The 26,669-nt window shown below is 49.0% G+C and overlaps 1 protein-coding gene across 1 annotated transcript in view; it reads left to right on the top strand.

Annotated features, from left to right (window-relative positions):
- ncam2 (neural cell adhesion molecule 2) overlaps positions 1-26,669 on the top strand; it is a 1,376,879-nt gene that overhangs the window by 1,284,458 nt on the left and 65,752 nt on the right. Inside the window, exon 12 of the mRNA XM_038801391.1 lies at positions 1,348-1,521. Coding sequence (XP_038657319.1) covers positions 1,348-1,521 — 174 coding nt within the window. The remainder of the gene's footprint in view (positions 1-1,347; positions 1,522-26,669) is intronic.

Here is a 26,669-nt window from a genome sequence, read left to right as displayed (position 1 = left end):
GAGGGAGGTTATGCTGCAATTGTATAAGGTATTAGTGAGGCCACACCTGGAGTATTGTGTTCAGTTTTGGTCTCCTTACCTCAGAAAGGACATACTGGTGCTGGAGGGTATGCAGAGGAGATTCACGAGGTTAATCCCAGAGTTAAAGGGATTGGATTTTGAAGTGAGGTTGAGTAGACTGGGACTGTACTCGTTGGAATTTAGAAGGATGAGGGGGCATCTTATAGAAGCATATAAAATTATGAAGGGAATAGATAGGATAGATGTGGGCAGATTGTTTCCACTGGCGGGTGAATGCAGAATTAGGAGCCATAGCCTCAAAATAAGGGGAAGTAGATTTAGGACTGAGTTGAGGAGGAACTTCTTCACTCAAAGGGCTGTGAATCAATGGAATTCCTTGCCCAGTGAAGCAGTTGAGGCTCCTTTATTAAATGTTTTTAAGATAAAGATAGATAGTTTTTTGAAGAATAAAGGGATTATGGTGTTCGGGCCGGAAAGTGGAGCTGAGTCCACAAAAGATCAGCCATGATCTCATTGGATGGCGGAGCAGGCTCGAGGGGCCATATGGCCTACTCCTGCTCCTAGTTCTTATGTTCTTATGTTTTTATGTTTACGTTCTTATCTGGCACAGCTGGCAAGGCCAGCTTTATTTTCCCATCCCTCAGTGCTCTTGAGAAGGTGGTGAACTGCCTTCTTGAATCGCTGCAGTCCATCTGGCCTCTGCAGCAGTTTTGTTCAGCTGAGTAACTTGCTCGGCCATTTCAGAGTCAACCACATTGCTGTGGGTTTGGAGTTAAGCCATACCAGGTAATAACAGCAAATTCCCTTCCCTGAAGGGAATTAGTGAAGCAGATGTGTTTTAATAACAGTCAATGACAGTTTTATGGTCACCATTACTGAGATTCACTTTCAATTGTAGATGTATTAATTGATTGAATTTAAATTCCACCAGCAGCGGTGATGGAATTTGTATCTATATCCCCAGAATACTACCCTGAGCTCTGGATTACAAGCCCACAACACCACCCCAGCTTGAAATGCACTACCTCCAGCAATTCAGAATTCACTGAAATGCCGATACTGATTTTGTGCGTATAGGTCTGAAGTGGGTCTTGAACTCACAAACAGTTGACTTGGAAGTAAGAGTACTGAGGTGCGGCTAACAATTTCCCTGCTTCTGAGTCATTAGTAGCCACGAAACACCCCAAGCTGATGGACAAAAAGCAGTCGTGATGGAAGATGCTGCAGATATTGAAATAAATAATTGGCGCAGATTTCTTTTTTAATTCCTTGGCGCTTTCCCATTGATGCTGCTGTATAATAATGGTGTGTTTCCTCTCATTGCAGCTGTCCCCTCCCGCCCATATGGTTTAAGAGTTCTCGCTGTATCGCAAACTATTGCAAGAATCGCCTTTACCAAGCCTGATTCCCACGGTGGTGTGCCAATCCATCATTACCAAGTGGAGGTCAACGAGGCAGATTCAGGAGTTCCGAAAACTGTAAATTCCAACGGGAGTCAAAGTAAGTAAGTGAAGTCCCGCGTGCAGGACGCTGTAAGAGTGAAGGAGAAAGAGGGTGGTGTGAGACTGAAATAGTGAGAGAAAAGGTCAGAAACACGACTTGGGTAATCACAATGCATAACTAACCCATGCCAACTTTGTGCTGTCTGCTCATTTGAATGATTCCTGTATGCGGCCAATGTTAACTATGGGCTGCACACATCAGGAAGGTAACCCAAAATTGTAATTTCCCAGCAGCAGTGCCCTGTATCTCTTCAAGGGGAGGTAAATTGTGGCTGCAGCAGGTTCTGGCAGCCATACAGGCAGTGAATCTGACCTGCAAAACATTTGATGGATGACACAACTCAGGAGACAGCGGGCTTCCTGGTTTTCGGACACTGCCACTGGGTGCCTCGGACAAGGCAGGAGGAGACATGTGCTGCTTCAATAGGGACAGCTGGAGACCTTTCAGGCACATAATCAAAAAGCAATAGAGCCACATAGTCTTGACCACGTGTCAAGTCCTGAGCAACTGCTGCAATACCGCCAAAAGTTTAAAAGGCATTCGGCATGCTGGCCTTCATCGGCCGGGGCATTGAATATAAAAGTTGGCAAGTCATTTTGCAACTCTACAGGACCCTAGTTAGGCCTCATTTGGAATATTGTGCACAATTCTGGTCGCCACACTACCAAAAGGATGTGGATGCTTTGAAGAGGGTACAGAAGCGGTTAACTAGGATGTTGCCTGGTATGGAGGCCATTAGCCATGAGGAGAGGTTAGATAAACTCGGTGTGTTCTCACTGGAATGACGGAGGGTAAGAGGTGACCTGATAGAGGTCGACAAGATTATGAGTGGCATAGACAGAGTGGATAGTCAGATGCTCTTTCCTCAGGCAGGAGAGTCAGATACTAGGGGACATAGGTTTAAAGTGCATGGGGAAAAGTTTAGAACATATGTGCAAGGCAAGTTTTTTACACAGAGGGTGGCAAATATATGGAACGCGCTGCCTGGAGAGGTAATAGGAACAGGTATGATAGCGGCATTTAAGGGACATGAAAAAAAAAGAAAATTGCTTATTGTCACGAGTAGGCTTCAATGAAGTTACTGTGAAAAGCCCCTAGTCGCCACATTCCGGCACCTGTCCGGGGAGGCTGGTACGAGAATCTAACCGTGTTGCTGGCCTGCTTGGTCTGCTTTAAAAGCCAGAGATTTAGCTCAGTGAGCTAAACCAGCCCCTTCTAGACATCTAGACAAATATATCAATAGGGTGGGAATGGAAGGATACGCACTCCGTAAGTGCAGGCAGTTTTAGTTTAGGCAGGTACCATGGTCGGCACAGGCTTGGAGGGCCGAAGGGCCTGTTGCTGTGCTTTGTTGTTCCTTGTTCTTTGAATCAAATGGCCTGTTTCCATAGAACATAGAACAGTACAGCACAGAACAGGCCCTTCGGCCCTCAATGTTGTGCCGAGCCATGATCACCCTACTCAAACCCACGTATCCACCCTATACCCGTAACCCAACAGCCCCCCCCTTAACCTTACTTTTATTAGGACACTACGGGCAATTTAGCATGGCCAATCTACCTAACCATCTTGTAAAACTCCATGTAACATGCTGTATGTCGACCTCATGCTGTAATGATTCACTTCCGGAGACTTTGTTAGTGCACAAAAAAGGACTTATTTACGAGGATCTACCAGAGCAGCAACATGTCTGCAGCAATTCTAGAATGCCTCGTGCCGAAGAGAACTCCCCCCCCCTTGGATGATTCCCCACTCTGAGTCCTGATTGGTCACCCAGGCCAGATGACCTTTCCTCTCGAACACAAAGTGTTCACTCTGGGCGCGATTCTCCCAAACCGGGAGAAATCGTAAGGCTGGCGTCAAATCCGAGCGGGTTTGACGCCAGCCCCCCCCTTCCCGACCGGGAACCGATTCTGGTCCCCGGTCGGGGCTAGCAGCCCGACGCCGTAAGCTCCGGCATCACGGGCTTAACGAATTTCGTTAAGCCCGCTTGCCGGAGTTAGCGCCGGCTGACGCGTCATATGACGTCAGCCGCGCATGCGCGGATTGGAAGACTCCAACCCGCGCATGCGCGGATGACGTCATCGCGTATTTGCGCGAAACCCGCACATGCGCGGGCCGGGATGCCCCTCAGTCGCCCCGCGAATGGATACTACGGGGCGGCGGAAGGACAAATAGTGCGCGGGCATCGGGCCCGCTGCCCGCGATCGGTGCCCACCGATCGCGGGCCCATGGCACCCTTGGCACGGCCGTGGTACCGCCGTGCCAATCGGTGCCATGGTTATAAAATGCGAGTGTTTACGGCCGTTTTTACGAACGGCCAGACCAGGTGTGTTTGCCGTTCGTAAAAACAGCCGTAAAGGGCTGGGAACTCGGTCCATCTATCAGCTGTGAATCGCTGCCGGCCGCAAAAAAACGGCGGCAGCGATTCGTGTCGGGAGTTGGGTGTGGGGGGGGGGGGAGAATAGCGGGAGGGCGTCGGAACAGCGTGGCCGTAAAATTTTACGAGCCACGCTATTCTCCGCACCGTCGGGAGTGCGGAGAATCTCGCCCTCTATTTCTCACTCCCCCGAGCCAGCCCTGCTGAGCTCAACCAGCATTTTCTGTTTTCGTATTATGATGCTCACTCTGCTGTGTTGCCACACGCACCATCTCTACTGTCATTATACCATTACCAAATAAGCATCAGATTATTCAGCTTGTTGAGTGGACAGTAGGAGTGAAAACATTTCCAGAGTTTTAACACGCTTGAACATGATATGTTAAACTGGGAAACTATGGCATCACAATGCAAGGAGAAAGAGATTGTGTAGGCTGGAGTGAGAGAAAAAGAATGCACACAGAAGAAATGAATATTCACTGGAACATTGACCAAGTAGATCCAATCAATTGGTGAGCAGAAGAAATGGGGGGATGTTTTTTTTCTCTCCCTGAGGGCCACTCGTGTTTGGAATTCTCTTCTCTAAGGAGCAGTGCTGGGTCATAAGAGTATATTCAAGACTAAGTTTGATAGATATTTGGTCGATATGGGGGTCGAGGGTTATCAGAGTGGGGGGGGCAGGCAGGAAAGTGGAGTTAAGGCCACAATCAGATCTTATTGAATGGCAGGAGCAGGCTCAAGGGGCCAAATGGCCATCTGTTCCAATATTCTGATGGTAGCACAATGGTTAGCACTGTTGCTTCACAGCACCAGATTCCCAGGTTCAATTCCCGGCTTGGGTCACTGGCTGAGCGGAGTCTGCATGTTCTCCCCGTGTCTGCGTGGGCTTCCTCCGGGTGCTCCGATTTCTTCCCACAAGTCCTGAAAGACGTGCCGTTAGGTGAATTGGACATTCTGAATTCTCCCTCTGTGTACCCTAACAGGCGCCGGAGTGTGGCGACCAGGGGATTTTCACAGGAACTTCATTGCAGTGTTAATGTGAGCCAACTTGTGACAATAAAGATTATTATTATTTATTATGGTCTGATGTTGAAAGAAAGCTGGTAGAGTGGGGCGGCACGGTGGCATAGTGGTTAGCACTGCTGTCTGACAACATCATGGTCCCCGGTACAATTCAAGTCTTGGGTGACTGTGTTGGAATTTGCACGTTCTCCCCGTGTCTGAGTGGGCTTCCTCCGGGTGCTCCGCTTTCCTCCCACAGTCCAAAGATGTGCAGGTTAGGTGGATTGGCCATGATAAATTGCCCCTTAGTGTCCAAAGATGTGCATTTTAGGTTGATTAGTCATGATCAACTTGACGGTTTACGGGGATAGGGAGGCAGTGGGCTGAGGTCGGGTGCTCTTTCGGAGGGTCGGTGTAGATTCGATGGGCTGAATGGCCTCCTTCTGCCCTGTAGGGGTTCTATGGATGTGAGGAAGGCAACAACTATCAGAGAAGAAGGTTTATTTTGCTTACTGTGCAAACAAATGAGCGGAATGACACGAAACTCAGAATTAGGGAGTGAGGAGGAGCAGTAATAGGAAGACAGAGGCAGACTGGTAAAATGGACAGACATGTTGCAAGTGCAATTTAATGCAGAGAAGTATGAATTGATGCATTTTAATTACATGAGAGGAGAGGAAATATATATATTTGTAGGAACATTGAGACTTGGGGACGTATGTACATAAATCTTTGAAGGTAACAGACAAGGCTGTAAAAAGGACATAGTGATCTTTATAAACACAGATGTAGAGCTGGATTTAACTAGATGCCATAGTCTCTGTCCTGCATGAAGGGAATCCCACCCACAATCCCGATGGCTACCTTACAGCCATTTAACAGTTGGAACAGTGTTAATTGGTTGGAGGCAGGACTTCCACTCCTCTCTCTCCCTCTAGAGGAAGTCCTGCCTGAGAGATCTGCCACCCACCCCAAAGGCCGTATCTTTATGGTACCATTAGGACCAGGAATAATGAGATTACAGCAAGTCCCACCAGGTTGAGGAGCCCAGGTAGGTTTGGCATTGTCTGTGCCAGGTTGGCAACCCCGGGCAAGGGGACCAAGGTATGGTGAGGGAGGTATGGCGGCCAGATTCAAGAGGCCAGGGGGCGAGGATGAAAGTTGTGGGGGGTTGTGGTCTGGGTTGGTGAAGACTTGCTGGGGGATGCCCCAAAAGAAACTCCCGGCCTACTTGCTGGACATTAGCCTGTGCAATTAAAGCTGCTGGGATTACCACATGCCTTGTTCCTCAACAAGTGCATAAATTTGTCCTCAATTCCGGCTGGTCCGACACCCCAAATATAGCTACTGATGAACAGGGCTCTGAATCAACATTTAGGATTGCCAATATGGTGCAAAAACCCATCAGTTTGGGACAAGAGCAGAACATGTGCATGTGGTTTGCAGGCCCTCTTGAACGTCGCTCACACCTATATTAAACCCCCGCGAAAAATTGACTCATTCTGGGCTTGGTGAGGTACATCCTAAACACCACCTTGAACTGGATCACACTCAACCTCGCACAAGATGACGTAGCTTTCAGCCTCTGGAGGGACTCACTCCACATCTCCCTCCTCCAAAATGGGCCTCAGCTCCTCCTCCCGCCTGGCCTTCACCTCTTCTCCCAAGACCTGCTCTTCCCCCAAGACTCATCCATATATCCCAGATGTGCTGCCCTCTTTTGACCCCGCACAGGAGAATCTCCTCTCCAATAAAGTAGACGGTGGTGCCACCGGGAAAGTCAGAAATGTCCGCCAAAGAGCATCCCATACCTGGAAGTACCTGAACGTATCCGAACACACAAATCCTACTTTCTCCATCAAATCCTCCGAGCTGGCAAACTGCGCTGCAAAAACAAATCCCTCACCCTCTCCAGCCCCTTGTCTTTCCATTCCCCCAAATGTGGCATCCAATTTTGCTGGCTCAAACAGATGATTCTTGCAGATAGGAGCCCATTTTGACACTGTCCCCAGCTTAGAATTCTTAGAATTATTATTTCTTCGGAGAAAATCGCAGAGATGCTGTCACCAGCGCCTTCAAGCTAGACCCTTTGCATGATCCCGACTCCATTTGCACCCAGGTATTTTCCTGGTCACCATGTCACACCAACATTTCCTCCACATTGGCTTCCCAATAATAAAACATCAAATTCAGCTGTATCAGCCCCCCCCCCCCCCAGTCTGCCTAGCCTTCTGTAAGGCCCCCCTCCGAATCGGAGGAGTTCTCCCCGTCCATATGAAACCGACTATGAACCACTCCATCCCCCGAAGAGTGACTTAGGTAGAAAAAAATGGGAGGCAGTGAAATAAAAACAAGATCACAGCAAGATATTGATCCCTGCACGTTCCAAGTTATTAATTTTGTTGGAGTTTGCTCGTTCTCGCTCCCCCCCCCCCCCCCCGCCCTCCTTCATACATATTCATGGATACATGGAAGATACAGTGCAGGAGGCCATTTGGCCCATCGCGTCTGCACCGATTCACTTAAACCCTCACTTCCACCCTATCCCCAAAACCCAATAACCCCTCCTAACCTTTTTGGACACTAAGGGCAATTTAGCATGGCCAATCCACCTAACCTGCACATCTTTGGACTGTGGGAGGAAACCGGAGCACCCAGAGGAAACCCAAGCAGACACAGGGAGAACGTGCAGACTCCGCACAGACAGTGACCCAAAGGGGAATCGAACCTGGGACCCTGGCGCTGTGAAACCCCAGTGCTAGCCCCGTGTACTACCGTGCTGCCCTTGAGTCAGCCATCCCCAGAATGATGCAATATTCCTACACAACTGCTTGTGTCCCAGGTCCACCTAGGATAGCTTCTAGCCCCACCCATGGGTTGAGACAAAGAGAACCCTTTGGTCACTGTTCGTTCTCCCCTCCCCCCTCCCCCTCCCCACCCATTGTCCCCTGCCTCCCCCTCCAGGCCCGCAGACACCCTGCCACCATAACCAACTTCGTCCCCCCACCAAACAAACAAACAGCGGTCACCCACTGTGCCCACCCAACGTGGCCCAACGAGTCTCAGCCTCTCCCCCTTCTCTACTCCCATTCATAAGCAACCCCTTCCCCTTCCCACCAGCATGATGGGCCCCACCTAGGGTCACCCTACAATACCCAACCACAAACAGCAACCCCCCAATGCCTCCTGACCCACTCCCCCACCAACGTGCCAAAATCAGAACATCATTAGTAAGCTTCTCTCCCCTCCAAGAAACATATTAATTCCTCCCTTCTCATAGCTCCAGTCCCCAACAGAACAAAAACATAACAAAAAGAGGCATAAGTACACTGTACAAGTCCCAAACTGTCCTCCTCAGACCACATCCAGTTTCTCCTCTTTGATGATGGCCTCCGCCAGCTCCAGTGTGTTGAATAAGTAATCGTTCGAGTCTATTGTAACCCACAGGTGTTTCAGGTACACCTTCCTGAATCGCACACCGGGTACACCATCCCGAATCGCACACCCTTGCTATAAAACATTGCCTTTGCCTGTTGAAGGTCTCACGCCTCTCCGTTAGCTCAGTCCCAATGTCCTGATATATCCACACTCTGTGCCCGTCCCAGTCAATATTATGGTTCTTTTTTGCCCTCTCCAAGACCCTCTCCTTCCTTTGGCAGTTGTGAAAGAGGAGAATCACCGCCTGCGGTCGCTCATTCGATCTTGGCTTCTGCTGGAGCGCCCAATGAGCTCTATCCAACTCCGGAGGGGGAACAAGTCATCCCCTCTCACCAGCCGAGAGAACATCTCCGAGAAATGCTCGGTCGGCTTCGAGCTCTCCACACCCTCTGGCAGCCCCACCAACCTGAGGTTCAACCATCTCGACCTGTTCTCAAGATCTTCCACTTTTTCCCTCAGGCCTTTGTTGCTCTCCGCCACGAGCAGTAGCTCCATTTCCAATGAGACAAACCGATCTTAAAGCTGCGACAAGGCCTCCTCCACACCCTTCAAAGTCTCATCTTGTGCTTTCACCGCATTCGAGGTCTTTACATGCCCAGTGTCAGGCCCAGCGCCTCTTCAACAGTGGCTTTAAATGGTTTTATCTCCTTGCCCTGCCGTTCAAACCACTTATCCATCTGTTTACCGAATATTTCCAGCTCATGCATCATCACCACAGCTAGCATTCCTGATTTATTGGGTGCGGCAGCCATTTTCCCTCCTTCGGGTTCTTTCGATGGGCGACCCTCCTGGTCTTTCTTCGCATTGGGCTTCTTCATCGACGTTTTCAACATGCCTCCATCCGGCAAAAATCCAGCAGATCAACTAACGGTTTGGTCACCAAAATCCACCAAGAAAACAGGCAAAAGGGATCAAAAACAAAGACCCTGTCTTCACAGGAAGTCCCCCTTTCACCCTTCTTAAAAATCCAGAGGGACTACACCTAAATCCAGGGAACTCTGAAAGATTATGATTCCAGTATCTACAATGTGCTCTTTCTCTTCCTTTAGCACCCTTGGATGGAAACCGTCAGGTTCTAGGGATTTATCACTCTTTAGCAATGGGGCAGGTGCTGATAGGAAGGTGGCAGTAATGACGCCCAGTAGATTTTATGTGCTTCTCCCTACCTTCAAACCAGCAGGCCGGGGAGTGTATAAACCAGTCTACAGAGTATGAAACATGAGTTAGGTTTTGTCTTTTTCTGGGCACCGTAAGTAGGGAGGACGTCAAGGCTTTGGAGAGAGTAGAGAAGATGTTTACTGGAATGGGAACAGGGAGGTGTTACTTCAGTGAATTGGTGAAGGTGGGATTGTTGTCCTTAGGGAGGAGAAGTGTTATGGGCCAGGGTTTAGAAAACTCCAAAGTATATCATGGAGTTCACCTGACCAACAACTGTTTATTGATTTTGGTTACGATGAGCACAAGGGCCTACCTTTCAGGTGTTATTCAACAGAGGCCTTAAGCACTTTTAATCAAAAAACAAAGTTTATTCTACGAATTTAGTTAACATTTTTATAAACACACACAGTCAGCATTTTTATCAACTACAAACATAAATACCCCACACAGCTTCAGCACTCTATGTAGAACCCTTAATAAATTCCCCCTTTAACTGTTCCAATTTAATAACAAGATCCCATAAACCATAAACCCCTTTCCAAAGGTGTGGCCCAGCACACAGCACTCAAGACCTGGCATAGGTACTTCTTGTTTCCTGTCCAAAACAGCAGGTTTGAATTCCTTTCAGCAAACAGTTATCACTTTGAAGTTATCACATAATCTGGAGACAGCTTTTAAAATGCAGAACGAGAGACACTCCAAGACCCTTGTCTGTCTGAATACAGCAGCCAAATGTGGAAAACGAAAGCAGAAAAACTCAGAGCCACACAACAGCTCCCAGCTCAATGACGGAAGTAAAACTCAGAGCCACAGCCCAACTCCACCCACTCACTGAAGCCATTTGATAAGACGAAACATTTCTCAAAGGGACACTCCCGTGACAGAAAGTTAAGGAGAGATTTTATAGAAATGTTCAAAATGGGAGGAGTACTGACAAAGGGACAAATTTGAAACTAATTTCAGCGGCAGGAAAGTTTTAAGGTGATTGGGAAAAGAACCAGAGATCAGAGAAGTTGTTTTTATTTGTGTGGCAGTTCATTATGTTCTGGAGTGTGCTGCCTAATAGGATGGTGGAAGCAGATTACAAGTCACGGCAGTAACCTACAAAAGGGAACTGGGTAAATAATGAAGGGGAGAACATTTGCACAGACACATTTTACTAAATAATTCTCTTCAGCCAATCTCTTCCTGTACTCTGTCATTCTTTGTCATAGAATTTACAGTGCAGAAGGAGGTCATTCGGCCCATCGAGTCTGCACTGGTTCCTGGAAGGAGCACCCTACCCAAGGTTAACATCTCCACCCTATCCCCATAACCCAGTAACCCCACCCAACACTAAGGGCAATTTTGGACACTAAGGGCAATTTATCATGGCCAATCCACCTCACCTGCACAGCTTTGGACTGTGGGAGGAAACCGGAACACCCGGAGGAAACCCACGCACACATGGGGAGGATGGGGCAGACTCCGCACAGACAGTGACCCAAGCCGGAATCAAACCTGGGACCCTGGAGCTGTGAAGCGATTGTGCTATCCACAATGCTACCGTGCTGCCCATGATTTGATTCCGTGATTCTGCGACAATAGAAGCAGGAGGAAGCCATTTGGTCCTTGCTGGACAAATGTTATCAGGTACAGTTTCAGGATTCAAATCTCAGACAGTGCTAGTGCCAGTGCTCTTCGGGGGGGTTTAAACTAATTCAGCAGGGGGATGGGAACTTAAATTGTAGTCCCAGTGTACAGGATGTTGAGAGTAGGGATAGGGTTAAAAGTTCGAAAGAGGGCACCGGCAAGCAGGACGCTGGTTTGAAGTATGTCTACTTCAACGCCAGGAGCATCCGAAATAAGGTGGGTGAGCTTGCAGCATGGGTTGGTACCTGGGATCTCGATGTTGTGGCGATTTCGGAGACATGGGTAGAGCAGGGTCAGGAATGGTTGTTGCAGGTTCCAGGATTTAGATGTTTCTGTAAGAACAGAGAAGATGGTAAAAGAGGGGGGGGTGTGGCATTGTTAATCAAGGAAAGTATTACGGCGGTAGAAAGGACGCTTGAGGACTCGTCTACTGAGGTAGTATGGGCCGAGGTTAGGAACAGTAGAGGAGAGGTCACCCTGTTGGGAGTTGTCTATAGACCTCCGAATAGTTCCAGAGATGTAGAGGAAAGGATTGCAAAGATGATTCTCGACAGGAGCGAGAGTAACAGGGTAGTTGTTATGGGGGACCTTAACTTTCCAAATATTTACTGGAAATACTATAGTTCGAGTACTATAGATGGGTCAGTTTTTGTGCAGTGTGTGCAGGAGGGTTTTCTGACACAGTATGTAGACAGGCCAACAAGGGGCGATGCCACATTGGATTTGGTACTGGGTAATGAACCCGGCCAGGTGTTAGATTTAGATGTAGGTGAGCACTTTGGTGATAGTAATCACAACTCGGTTATGTTTACTTTAGCAATGGGCAGGGATAGGTATATACCGCAAGGCAAGAATTATAGCTGGGGGAAAGGCAATTATGATGCTATTCGGCAAGATTTAGGATGTATAGGATGGGGAAGGAAACTGCAGGGGATGGGTACAATCGAAATGTGGAGCTTTTGCAAGGAACAGCTACTGCGTGTCCTTGATAAGTATGTACCTGTCAGGCAGGGAGGAAGTTGTCGAGCAAGGGAACCGTGGTTTACTAAGGAAGTTGAAGCACTTGTCAAGAGGAAGAAGAAGGCTTATGTTAGGATGTGACATGAAGGCTCAGTTAGGGCACTTGAGAGTTACATGTTAGCCAGGAAGGACCTAAAGGGAGAGTTAAGAAGAGCGAGGAGAGGACACGAAAAGTCGTTGGCGGATAGGATCAAGGAAAACCCTAAGGCTTTCTATAGGTATATCAGGAACAAAAGAATGACTAGAGTAAGATTAGGGCCAATCAAGGATAGTAGTGGAAAGTTGTGTGTGGAATCAGAGGAGATAGGGGAAGCGTTAAATGGATATTTTTCGTCAGTGTTTACACTGGAGAAAGACAATGTTGTCGAGGAGAACACTCAGGTTCAGTCGACCAGGCTAGATGGAATTGAGGTTCAAAAGGAGGAGGTGTTAGCAATTTTGGAAAATGTCAAAATAGATAAGTCCCCTGGGCCAGATGGGATTTATCCTAGGATTCTCTGGGAAGCCAGGGAGGAGATTGCAGAGCCTTTGTCCTTGATCTTTATGTCGTCTTTGTCGACAGGAATAGTGCCGGAAGACTGGAGGATAGCAAATGTTGTCCCCTTGTTCAAGAAGGGGAGTAGAGACAACCCTGGTAATTATAGACCTGTGAGCCTTACTTCGGGTGTGGGTAAAATGTTGGAAAAGGTTATAAGAGATAGGGTTTATAATCATCTTGAAAAGAACAAGTTGATTAGCGATAGTCAACACGGTTTTGTGAAGGGTAGGTCATGCCTCACAAACCTTATTGAGTTTTTTGAGAAGGTGACAAAACAGGTGGATCAGGGTAAAGCTGTTGATGTGGTGTATATGGATTTCAGTAAGGCGTTTGATAAGGTTCCCCACGGTAGGCTATTGCAGAAAATAAGGAAGTATGGAATTGAAGGTGATTTAGCGGTTTGGATCAGTAATTGGCTAGCTGAAAGAAGACAGAGGGTGGTGGTTGATGGCAAATGTTCATCCTGGAGTTCAGTTACTAGTGGTGTACCGCAAGGATCTGTTTTGGGGCCACTGCTGTTTGTCATTTTTATAAATGACCTGGAAGAGGGTGTAGAAGGATGGGTTAGTAAATTTGCAGATGACACGAAGGTCGGTGGAGTTGTGGATAGTGCTGAAGGATGTTATAGGATACAGAGGGACATAGATAAGCTGCAGAGCTGGGCTGAGAGGTGGCAGATGGAGTTTAATGCGGAAAAGTGTGAGGTGGTTCACTTTGGAAGGAGTAACAGGAATGCAGAGTACTGGGCTAATGGCAAGATTCTTGGTAGTGTAGATGAACAGAGAGATCTCGGCATCCAGGTATATAAATCCCTGAAAGTTGCCACCCAGGTTAATAGGGCTGTTAAGAAGGCATATGGTGTGCTAGCCTTTATCAGCAGGGGGATTGAGTTTCGGAACCACAAGGTCATGCTGCAGCTGTACATAACTCTGGTGCGGCCACACCTGGAGTACTGCGTGCAGTTCTGGTCACCACATTATAGGAAGGATGTGGAAGCTTTGGAAAGGGTTCAGAGGAGATTTACTAGGATGTTGCCTGGTATGGAGGGAAGGTCTTACGAGGAAAGGCTCAGGGAATTGAGATTGTTTTCGTTAGAGAGGAGAAGGCTGAGAGGTGACTTAATAGAGACATATAAGATAGTCAGAGGGTTAGATAGGGTGGACAGTGAGAGTCTTTTTCCTCGGATGGTGATGACCAACACGAGGGGACATAGCTTTAAATTGAGGGGTGATAGATATAGGACAGACGTCAGAGGCAGTTTCTTTACTCAAAGAGTAGTAGGGGTGTGGAATGCCCTGCCTGTAACAGTAGTAGATTCGCCAACTTTAAGGGCATTTAAGTGGTCACTGGATAGGCATATGGATGAAAATGGAATAGTGTAGGTCAGATAGGCTTCAGATGGTTTCACAGGTCGGCGCAACATCGAGGGCGGAAGGGCCCGTACTGCGCTGTAGTGTTCTATGTTCTAACCTTGGGCTCCAAAATGCTCAGAATAAGGGCCTTCCCTCCTGGCATATCCTAGCCAATGTAGTCGCTATTGAAGACAGGAAACGTGGCAACCAATCTGAACACAGTAAGGTCCCACAGATATAAATCTGGTAATGATCAGATCATTTTAAAAAAAGGGCTGGAATTCACCGACAGGGAGACAATGTTCTCCCGCCGGAGATTAATCACATCTGCCTTGCGCTCGTACTGCGAAATGCACATCCAGTGGCGATGCACTATTCCTTGCCATGCAAATTTATGAATGGTGGGAATTGCGAGTGATTCCACCATTTTGAGCCGACAGCTTGATATCCGGCGGCAGCACCCCCCCCCCCCCCCGCCCCCCCCCCCCCCCCCGCCCCCCCCCCCCCCCCCACAACCAATGCAATTCCGTCCCCCTCCCCACTACAGGATTTTATGCATCACCCGTCCCCCCAGTGCAAGGGTAATCCCCCCGCCCCCCCCTCCCCCGGTGATCCTGCACAGAGATCCCCCGAAGAGAGAGCCCCACCAGAAGCCCCCGAATTACAGACACCTCCACCAGAAGGTAGAGAGCAATCCAGACAGAGCGAGTGTGTTTATGTGGGGGGGGGGGGGAGGGGGGATTACTGCTGCTTTAAAACTCACCTGTACAATTCATCTGGTGACTCAGGCAGAGAAAGGAGCAGCTGTAAATTCCTAGAAAGGGGTAACCACATCGGCTGGGCTTAAGCCCCTCCTCAGATCTTTGATCTTTGCTCTCACTTCCTCTTTTTCTCTGCAGAAAGCACTTAACTGCATTTGTGGTAGTCAATCACAGCTAGATGTTTGTAAACATTGCAGTTAGTTTCACAGCAGGCTACTTGGAATCCACTCAAGCGTGAAGGGAAATGAGATTCAACAATCCAGACAACTGGGTGTGTGCAAGCTGTCAATCGTAGCCCAATAAAATAAATCTCAAGTATGTTTGATGTGAATGAAATCCTTGCTGATCAAAGTTTAGAGGGGTTTTAAACCCAGCTGATGTGCTTTTCCCATTCTAGGAATTTACAGGTGCTGTTTTCTCTGCCTGAGCCAACAGGTGAGTTTTAATGGAATGATTTTTTTTTTGCCCTGCTCTGTTTGGACTGCTCTCTGGCTACCAGGCAGGGGTCTCTGTAGTGGTGGGAATTCCAGAAATAGAATCTGTAATGGGGAATTCCAGGCAGGAGTCTTTGTAATGTGGGCCTTCCAGAAAGGGATCTCTGTAATAGGTGGCATCCAGGCGGTAGTCTCTCTGATAGGTGGGGAGGGGGGGGGGGGGTTCTGGTTGGGGGTGTCTCTGTAATGGAAGTTTATGGTGGGGGGTCTCTCAGATGGGATTCAAGGATTATTACATGTCTCTCTCCAAAAAAACCATACAGGGATTTATGTAAAGTCTGTGGAATTCTGAGGTGAAGCTGGGTGATGAGTCAGATTTTCCTCTCAAAATAGCATGGAGACTAATGATGCCTTCAGTTCTTAGTGAGAAAACAAACTGACAAATTCAGGCATGATGGGTGCTTATCCCCAAATTTCCACGTCCAAGTCACATGTCACATGTCTCCATCACGAGCTTCACAAAAACGGCATCTCACTGCCTTAAGGAAATAGCAAACCACTTGCCCCGTCAAGGACCCAGGTGCCTTATTTCCCTCGTTCCTTCATTTTCAGCTCTTAGCTTGCCACACAAATATTAAAAAACCTAAATGTCAAAGTGCAAGTGGAATGAATGACAGATGGGCAGCATGGTAGCATAAGTGATTAGCACTGTGGCTTCACAGCGCCAGGGTCCCAGGTTCGATTCCCCTGCTGGGTCACTGTCTGTGCGGAGTCTGCACGTTCTCCCCGTGTCTGCGTGGGTTTCCTCCGGGTGCTCCGGTTTCCTCCCACAGTCCAAAGACGTGCAGGTTAGGTGGATTGGCCATGATAAATTGCCCTTAGTGACCAAAAAGGGTTAGGAGGGATTATTGAGTTACGGGGATAAGGTGGAAGTGAGGGCTTAAGTGGGTCGGTGCAGACTCGATGGGCTGAATGGCCTCCTTCTGCACTGTATGGTCTATGTATCTCTATGTTCTATGTATCTATGTCATGGTTTAGCAAAATTAAGAGCTAATACTTTTGACAGCTTGAGTTTTGTGATGAGTTCTGTTTTTTTTCAAGCATCCAGGGTTGTTTCGATTCATTTTGTTTTTTGCAGTTAGTAACTTATTAAATTTCACCCCATCAGATTTCTGTTTAAGGAGCCATATTAGAAAATTCATGTTCATCCCAGTTCTTTGCGCAGCTGTTCCTTTTGGAGCAAGTTAAAGTGTAATTTGAATATAGGGAACGTTCTACCGGCTGCGTTACGCCCGAAAGGTAGATGCTGGGAGATCCCTCTTCCAGGTTCTATCCGGCTCGCCGCGCCTCGCGTAACCTTACGCGATCTCGTGAGAAGTTGCGATTTGAATCCCGCCCATTGTGGCGAGATCAGTATTTCGCAAATCTGCACATTAGAGTGAGACAGCTAGTCTCAGTCTAATATGCACTCCCCTGATCTACCCGGGACGTTGGGACCTAACCACTTCACCTTGGAGAACTTGGGTGAGCGCCATTCAGTGCTGGTCCCCACAAAAGGCCCAGGGGTTTGGAGGCCACCAGGTTCTTGACTTTGGGCAGGGTGGCACTGCAGGTGCAACCTTGGCACTGCCAGCCTGGCACTGTGAGCACAGTGTGGCCTGGTCACTAAGGAGCATCTTTGGGGGCTTCGGCACCATGGTGCAGGCAATGGGGAGATGCCAGGATCGGCAGGGCCAGGTGACGCAGGGATATCTGGAGCTCACTCCAGCTGCCCCTCCATTCCATGAGAGCCCCCAGGGCCCTTCGGGTACCGTCCTGGAGGAGGAAGCGCTGGAGACTGAACCCAGAGCCTTCTACAGGGAGACAACAGCGGTCTCTAGCTCTCACCCCCCACCCCCCTCCCGTCCCCTATACCCCGACATGTCTCAAGGTCCATGGGTAAAACAGGGTGGTACGGTGACGCCGATGTCTCTAGTAAGGCGGACAGTTCACTCCGGCTCCAGGCCCTCAAGAGGATGCCTGCCAGGGGCATCAATGGCCTCAGGACAGGTAAAACAGGAGGCTGCCTCCTGGGATGTACCTAGACGTAGCAGCAGAGTAGAGAGGATGAAAAAGATTGAGAATCACTGAGTTGGCACTGGATGAGGGGGCGGGACATGGGATGGGGGGGGGGGGGGGGCGCAGTTGGGTGGCTGAGGACCGTTAGGGTTTCAAATGTCCTCAATTAAAACACCTGAGACATGTGAAGCCCCTATCACATTATTTTGCAGAGCAGGCTGGTCTTCACCCCCACCTCCTGTTGCCCTCTGATCCCCCCAGCCCTTGCCCAGGACACAGTGGCTCTCGATCAGGAACCCCCGAAGCAGACCGCATGCAGGTGATGAGTGTGAATGCGCTGCAAGCAGGAAGATGGTATTCAGACTATGTCATAGACTGAGGAACACCAGAGCTCACCTCACATCGGGCTATCATCACCCACCTGCCTTGTATCATGACCACAGACCCTGGGATGGTGGAACAGGGAAGTCGGGTTGGTGGGGAGAATGGTTGCGGAGGGGGCGAAATATGTGAGGGATGGGTGTGGGCAATGGGAGAAGGTGTGTGGTTGAGGGGCAGATGATGGGAGGGGGGGAGAAGGGGAGTGAGGGGGTGAACGCGGTGAGGGGAGTGAAGGGGTAGAGAGAGGGGGGAGGAAGGGTGAAGGGGTGAGATGATGGACAAAGCCGCGTCCAATGAGAAGAGGGCGACGATGAGGGCCTCTTGGCTCTCCGGGCTTGCCGGACCGTTGCTGCCGCAACATGCAGGCCATCAATTACTGCCTGGACCTCTTGCATCCCGGTGATGGCAGCGACTCCTGCTCCCCGGGCACCTTGATGGGCTTGGTCCAAGTTTATGTAATCCGATGCCAGGGCGTACAGGACATCGGTCACTTGACGGATGCACCTGTGGACTGTAGGTTGTGAAAAGCCGCACAAGTGCCCGCTGGAGCCCTGGAATGACCCAGTCGGGAAAAAGGCTCAGGGCTGTGGTGACCTTTATGACCACCGGGAGCGGGTACCCTCCTCCTCCTCTACGGGGTGGCATGATCGCAAGGACATGGCAGAGGTGCCTCACCATCCCCTTGTTGAGGTAGAGCCTTCTACGACACAGGCTGTACATCATCTCCTCAAACAACCAGCGATGCCTGTACACCTTAGGCTGTCGCTGGTGCTGGTGTCCCCTTCTGAGTCCCTCCCTGGCCTGATGGGTATCTGGGTCTTCAGGGTGCATTGGCCATGCTAAATTGCCCGTAGTGTAAGGTTAATGGGGGGATTGTTGGGTTACGGGTATACGGGTTACGTGGGTTTAAAGTAGGGTGATCATTGTTCGGCACAACATCGAGGGCCGAAGGGCCTGTTCTGTGCTGTACTGTTCTATGTTCTATGTTCTATGTTCTATGTGGGCCCCTGCAATGGGCTGCCACCTCGAGCCTGCGCTGACGTTGCTGCTGCTGCCTTTTCAGGTATCTGGCCGCCTGGACTGCCACCAGCACCGCGAGGGAATCTGCTGTGGGGTCCACAATACCATCTATAATATCATATCTGTAATGAACTGGAGAGTGAGAGAGACTGACAATCAGTTATGGCTTCCACCCCGGGACCCTCGAACCCCCAAGGCTCCCCCACCCTAACGTTTCCCACCTTCTTTCAGGGTGCCACCCAACCAGCTGGTTGTATTGAGGGACCTCACCCCGCACGCGCACTCCCCAGTCACAGTAGGGACCCCTGTACTCCGGACCCCAGACTCCTACCGGGAACACTCGGGGGGTGACCAGGCTCAGGTACCCTCCCCGATCCACACGCTCTCACCCTCTGATCGTGGGGCTATCCCCAGTGTTGAAGCCCAGCTTTTGGGTGTTGGCTGTTACCTGTGGTGGTGATGCCTCCAGGGCTCAGGCAGAGTGTTTAGGCCTCACAGCATGTTTGGAATGCTGGTCAAGAACAGTCACCTGGGACATGGCAGCTGTACCCACAAGATTCCACTTGAGTGATATTTTATTGGCAAAACGGTTAACATTGACAAAGATTTGACAATCAACACGTAACATTCCACATATCACACTAACCATTAATCAACAAGGAAATGTCACCGTTCCATATTGGGACCAATGCAAAGCTATACCAGCTCGGTTTCACAAAATTGCCAACACACGGTGTCACCCCTCGCAGGTTCTTCAACAGAAACAGAGGTGAAGCCTGAGATTGAGTTGTCATGTCCTGAACTTTGTCGTAGAAATTATCTGTTCATCGATGTGCTACTTGTTCATGTCTCAGTGTCATCCTCCATCCAGGAGCAGCAGCTGTGCATCCCCTCCCTCACGGCCCAAACTCACCGGAACCAAATCCTGGCATCCACATATTCCACTGGCGCTAAGGTGCATTTGAACATCCTTGACTCCCAGTGTGTTTGACTTGCTAGTTACAAGCAGCAGTCACCACACCAGCAACAAAAGCGTCAGCAATCTGCGAAAGCATTTCTTAAACATCTTCATCAGGTTGCTCATTTGGATCAGTGTCACGCACCAGGTCCCGCAGCAGCTCTTGCTTCAAGCTGGATTGCATTCTGGACTCAGACGTCCCACTCAGCCGATGTTCCAGGTTCCGGGTACCTTAGAAAAAACTGTCCTTCTTTCAGGCTGCAGAAAATGAAGGAAACAGCAACAGCAGCCTCCAGACGTTTACAGCTACAAGCAGCAGCTTGCAGCAAACACAACCTGCAGCAACCACTTGAGAGCTGTGAAGTGCTCACATAACGTACAATGCCAATTCCTTATTCGCAATAGCCTTATGTTGTGCAGCCAGAGGCTGCTCACAGTCAGAGGGAGTTATAGTGACTTGCACCATATTGCCACCGACAGACCTCTGGCCTGGGGACGTTTGGTGGGACAGAAAGGCAGCGGCTGTAGTTGTCCCTGTTATGGGTGCGCACAATCTGGGGGATGACCTTTAGGACCTGCAGGCGCTGAGGTCATCGCCCTCCCCAGCCCAGGGGCGAGCCCCCCCCCCCCCCAGCCCAGTGGTGACCGCCCCCATTGATAGCATCCAGCTCCCTGACAAGGCCCATCTCCCCTGGAGTCTTGCCCAACCCCCCTGAGTACTGGGGCAGCATTTCCAGTGCCCCTAATCAGAATCCGATCGACTCCCGATGCGGATCCCAATTTCGGCCACTCCTGCTGTCTAACCGGCTCGCACGGATCAATGCTGGGTGCAACGCGGCCGTTAGGTCGTGCCCATTGGCTCAGTTACAAGCGACATTGCCAAACAAGCCTTTGACAAGTTTGTGGATCTTTCGCTCTTTATGATCAAAACTTCGCTCGCTGCCTGAGCCTTCTCTTTAAAAAAAAAAGAGACAGCAATTCAACTAGACCACCCCAACATTCGAGCTTTTACTGTGTGGCTGACAGGGACCCTGCCAATCGAGGCAACATAGCATGCTTAACATTGTTACGTCCGGGCCGAAAAGCATTCATCTGCAATGTCATTACTGTCATTAAGGATCACAGCCTAATGGATTCCTGATATAGACTAGAGTTTTTTGTGTCAGTAAGGCAGGCGTGAAGAAGCCCTGTGTGACAGCAGCAACAAAATCACTCCCAGTAATGGCTTTATCGCTTGTGGGCTATCTGTGGACAAAGTAGCTCCATCAATGGAACCTGCCTGTTGAGCTGAAAGACCACAGTCAGAACCAAATAATGATAGAGCTCTTAGGCGGAGTGAAATGTAGCGATCATCTGTGCTCTAACAGTTTTGCCCTGACTAGTGACCAGACAGAATAAAGCTTGCGATCAATGAGATTTCATGTTCCTGCCTCATGTACAGTAACAGTACATGAAACACACAGTGCATTACACTATTTTCACACAGGTACAGTGCGAGAAAGATCAATGGAATACAAATGGTCCATGCTCCCCCAGCGAGATGGGAATAGAATGAGCTCCTTAATAATCCCATATTGCTGACGGCGTGCGTGCCTTCATTCTGCATCAGAATTGTTTCACCCGTCACATTGATTAGGACCCCTCCACACATGTACAGGCTTGCCCGAAACAGATGTCTGTAAAATTGTTGTGAAAAATTGGAAATGTAACACTTTCTTCATTGGATTGTGGATTGTGAACAACAACAACGGATGCCGTCATTGCCGTGGTTGGTTTCTTCGGTCATTCTGAGTGAGCAAACAAACGGAGGGAGCGCTGGACGCAGCTCCCAAGAATTGGGTTTGGAGCCTGGAAAAGCACTGGATCATTGAGCTGCTTCCAACCACCGCTCTGCCCTTCCAAGTTACATCCCTGTCGACCCCATCCCACAGGAGGAGATGTGGCGGTGAGTTAGACTAGACTCCAGCTGGTGTATGTGACCAATTATAAGCATCAAATGTTAGAATCGTAGAGTTCACAATGCAGAAGGAGGCCATTTGGCCCATCGTGTCTGCACCTTGGAAATAGCACTCTACTTAAGCTCTCACCTCCACCCTATCCCCATAATCCAGTAACCCCACCTATCCTTTTTTGACACTAAGGGCAATTTAGCATAACCAATTCACCTAACCTGCACATTTTTGGACTGTGGGAGGAAACCGGAGCACCTGGAGGAAACCCACGCAGACTCATGGAGAACATGCAGACTCCACACAGACAGTGACCCAAGCTGGGGATCGAACCTGGGACCCTGGAGCTGTGAAGCAACGGTGCTAATCACTCTGCTACAATGCCGCCCATGTCAAGGCCTCAGAGAGGACGCAGAAGAGACTCACTAGAATTGTACAACAAATGAAATGGTTCAATCACTTGGAGAGACTGGAGAAATGAGAGCTCTTCTTAGAGCTGGAAAGATTCATGGGAAGTTTGATAGAGTTGTTCCATATCTTGAAGAATTATGAGAGTGTAATTAAGGAGAAAGAATTTCCAGTGGGAGAAGGGCCGGGAACCAGAGGACACGGATTTAACTGGGAGAAAAGCCAAAGGCAACGTGAGACAAAACCTTTACACAGCAGAGCTCTCAAAAAGTGAAGCGAGAGTGTCTTCCCTTGACATGGAAGCAGCATGTGACTGGGTACGGCATCAGGGTGTCCTAGTGAAAATGAAGTCAATGGGAATGGGAGCGAAAATTCTCTGCTTGTTGGAGTCACACCTGGCACAAAGGGAGATGATAGTGGGTGTTGGAGGTCAATCATCTCAGTCCGCGGACATCTCTGGAGTTATTCAAAGTAGTGTCCTAGGTCCAGCTACCTTCAGCTGCTGTAGCCTGTGCCCAAATGCAGCAAGACCTGGACAAGGTTCAGTCTTGGGCTGATAGGTCGCAAGTAGTATTTGCACCATACAGGTGCAGGAATTGGCCATCTCCAACAATAGAGAATGCAACCATCACCTCTTGATATTCAATAGCATTACCATCAATAAATCCTCCACTATCAACATCTTGGGGGGGGTACCATTGACCAGAAACTGGATTGGATTAGCCATAGATTTAATGGATGGGGCAGGAGATTTAGACTGGATGGAATTGGATTTTGTTTATTGTCATGTGTACCGAGGTACAGTGAATAGTATTTTTCTGCGCACATCTCAACAGATCATTAAGTACATGAAAATAAAATAAAATAAAATAAATACATAATAGGGCAACATAAGGTACACAATGTAACTACATAAACACTGCATCGGGTGAAGCATACAGGGATGTAGTGTTAATCAGGTCAGTCCATAAGTGGTTTATTTAGGAGTCTGGTAACAGCGGGGAAGAAGCTGTTTCTGAGTCTGTTTGTGCGTGTTCTCAGACTTTTGTATCTCCTGCCCGAAGGAAGAAGTTGGAAGAGTGAGTAGGCCAGGTGGGAGGGGTCTTTGATTATGCTGCAAACTTTGTAGATGGAGTTAATGGATGGGAGTCAGGTTTGTGTGATGGACTGGGCTGTGTTCACGACTCTCTGAAGTTCCTTGCGGTCTTGCGCTGAGCAGTTGCCATACCAGGCTGTGATGCAGCCCGATAGGATGCTTTCTATGGTGCATCTGTGAAAGTTGGTAAGAGTTAATGTAGACTTGCCGAATTTCCTTAGTTTCCTGAGGAAGTATAGGCGCTGTTGTGCTTTCTTGGTGGTAGCGTCGATGTGGGTGGAACAGGTCAGATTTTTGGAGAGGCATTTCCCTACGAATTTGAAGCTACTAACCATCTCCACCTTGGCCCCGTTGATGCTGACAGGGGTGCGTACAGTACTTTGCTTCCAGAAGTCAATGACCAGCTCTTTAGTTTTGCTGGCATTGAGGGAGAGATTGTTGTCGCTGCATCACTCAACTAGATTCTCTATCTCCCTCCTGGTTAGTCGTTATTCGATATCCAGCCCGTATCATCAGCAAACTTGTAGATGGAGCTGGAACCATACTTTGCCAGGCAGTCGTGTGTCTACAGGGAGTATAGTAGGAGTAAGTACGCAGCCTTGCAGGGCCCTGGAATTTAGGACTAATTCTTACTGATTGTGGTCTGTGGGTCAGAAAGTCAAGGGTCCAGTTGCAGAGTGAGGAGTCAAGTACTAGGTTTTGGAGCTTTGATATGAGCTTGGCTGGGATTATGATGTTGAAGGCGGAATTGTAGTCAATAAATAGGACTCTGATGTAGGAGTCCTTGTTGTCGAGATGCTCTAGGGATGAGTGTAGGGCCAGGGAGATGGCGTCTGCTGTAGACCGGTTGCAACGGTATGCGAATTGCTGTGGATCAAGGTGTTCTGGGAGTATGGAGGTGATGCGCTTCATGATCAACCTCTTGAAGCACTTCATTACGACTGAAGTCAGGGCTACCGGATGGTAACCACTGAGGCACGTTGCCTGGTTCTTCTTTGGCATCGGTATGATGATGGTCTTCTTGAAGCAGGTGGGGACCTCGGAGTGGAGTAGGGATAGGTTAAAGATGTCCGCAAACAAATCTGCCAGCTGGTCCATGCAGGCTCTGAATGCACGACCAGGGATCCCATCCGGACCCATCGCCTTCCGAGGATTCATTTTCAGGAAGGCAGATCTGACTTTGGAAGCTGTGATGGTGGGTATGGGTGTGTTATGGGCTGCTGGGGCACTCGACAGTGGAATTTTGGTTTCCTGCTCGAACCAAGCATGGAATACATTGAGTTCATCGGGGAGGGGTGCGCTGCTGCCGGAGATACAGCTCGGCTTTGTTTTGTAGCCTGTTATGTTGTTTAGTCCTTGCCACAACCGCTGAGAGTCTGTCTGTGACTCTAGCTTGGTCTGATATTCTCTCTTGGCCTAGCGGATGGCTTTGCAGAGGCTGTACCTGGATTTCTTGTATAGGTCAAGGTTGCCTGACCTGAACGCCTCAGACCTGTCCTTCAGCAGGGAGTCAGTCTAGTGATTGAGCCATGGTTTCCGGTATGGGAACGTACATACTGTTTTCTTTGGCACGCAGTCGTCCACACATTTGCTGATGAAGTCTTTGACAGTGGTAGCATTTAGAGGAGATTTGAGAAGAAATATTTTCTAAACAGAGGATGGTGGGAACCTGGAACTCACTGCCTGAAAGGGCAGTTGAGGTGGGAATCCTCGCAACTTTTTAGGAAGCATTTAGATGAGCACTTGAAACACCATAGCATACAAGGCTGCAGATCGAGTGCTGGAAAATGGGATTAGAATAGATAGTTTTTTGATGGCCTGTGCAAACACGATAGATCAAAGGGCCTCCTTCTGTCCTGCAAAGCTCTGTTGACTCTATAATAAATACTATGGTTACAAGAGCACGTCAGAGGCTCAGAATCCTGCAGTGAGTAACTCACCTACTGATTCCCCAAAGCCTGTCCACCATCTGCTCAGCAAACATCAGGATTGTGCTACAATAGTCTCCATGCACGAGTGCAGCACCAACAACACTCAAAACTCTCAACGCCATTCAGGACAAAGCAGCACATTTGATTGGCACTCCTTCCACCACTGATGTGTGGCTGCAGTGTGTACCAGCTACAAGATGCACTGCAGCAACTCACTGATGCTCCATCAACAGCATCTTCCAAACCCATGACCTCTACGATCTAGAAGGGCAATGGTAGCAGATACACGGAGACACCACAAACTGCAAGTTCCCTCTCTAAGCCACACATCATCCTGACTTGGAACTAAATCACCGTTCCTTCACTGTTGCTAGGTCAAAAATCATGGAACGCCCTTCCGAACAGCACTGTGGTGTACCTGCATAGAAATTATGGCAAGTTAATGGCACAGAAAGAGGCCATTTGGTCTATTCGCCAGCCAGAAAATGAGCCACCCAATCTAATCCCTCTTTCCAGCATTTGATCAGCAGTCGGACAGGTTGCAGCCCTTGAGGTGCGCACCCAGAAACCTTTTAAATGAGCTGAGGGTTATTGTCTCCACCACCCTTTCAGGCAGTGAGTTTCAGACCCTCACATCCCTCTGGGTCAAAGTATTTTCCTCAGCCTCCCCTCTAATCTTTCAACCAATCACTTTAAATCTATGCCCCCAAGTCACCACCATCTCTGTTAGGGTATATCGTCCCTTCCCATCCACTCTATCCAGGTCCCTCGAAATTCTGTACATCCCAACCTAATCTTCCCTCAGCCTTCTCTGCTCCAAGAAGAACAACCTCAACCCATCCAATCCTGCGTCATAGCTTCAATATTTCAGTCCTGGCAGCATCCTTGTAAATTTCCACTCTACCCTCTCTAATCTTTTCTACATCCTGTCTGCAATGAGGTGACCAGAACTGCACACAATACACAAATTGTGGCCTGAGTCGCATAACTCTCTGCTCTTATGATCTATGATGTGGAGATGCCGGCGTTGGACTGGGGTGAGCACAGGGCTTGCAAAATCCTACCAACTGTCCTGGCTTGAGACCACCTCTTTAACGTGGGGTTACCTCTATCTCTGGACCTGTAAAGACTTAATTAACTGCAAATGCTCGTATTATCGTCTTGCATCTTTGACTTTGTTTATATGTATGTTTCTGGAGCCTACCTCTTCCTTCACCTGAGGAAGGAGCAGTGCTCCGAAAGCTAGTGATTTGAAACGAACCTGTTGGACTTTATTGTTGCAAGACTTCTTATTTATAATCTCTGTCTGAGCTAAAAAGGGAAAGTATGTTCCTTTTCCGGCACGGTGGCACAGTGATTAGCACTGCTGCCTCACAGGGCCAGGGACCCCGGTTCAATTCCAGCCTTAGGTGACAGTCTGCGTGGAGTTTGCATGTTCTCCCCGTGTCTGCATGGGTTTCCTCCGGGTGCTCTGGCTTTCTGCTACAGTTCAAAGATGTGCAGGTTAGGTGGATTGCCCATGATAGATTGCCCCTTTGTGTCCAGCGATGTTCAGGCTGGGTTACAAGGATAGGGCAGGGCAGTGTGGACAAGTGAGTTGGCCAAGATAAGGTGCTCTTTTGATGGATT

This window comes from Scyliorhinus canicula, chromosome 7 (genome assembly GCF_902713615.1).
Source record: "Scyliorhinus canicula chromosome 7, sScyCan1.1, whole genome shotgun sequence".
Lineage (NCBI taxonomy): Eukaryota > Metazoa > Chordata > Chondrichthyes > Carcharhiniformes > Scyliorhinidae > Scyliorhinus > Scyliorhinus canicula.
The sequence above is the reverse complement of the archived record's forward strand: the minus strand, read 5'-3'. Positions and strand labels throughout refer to the sequence as shown.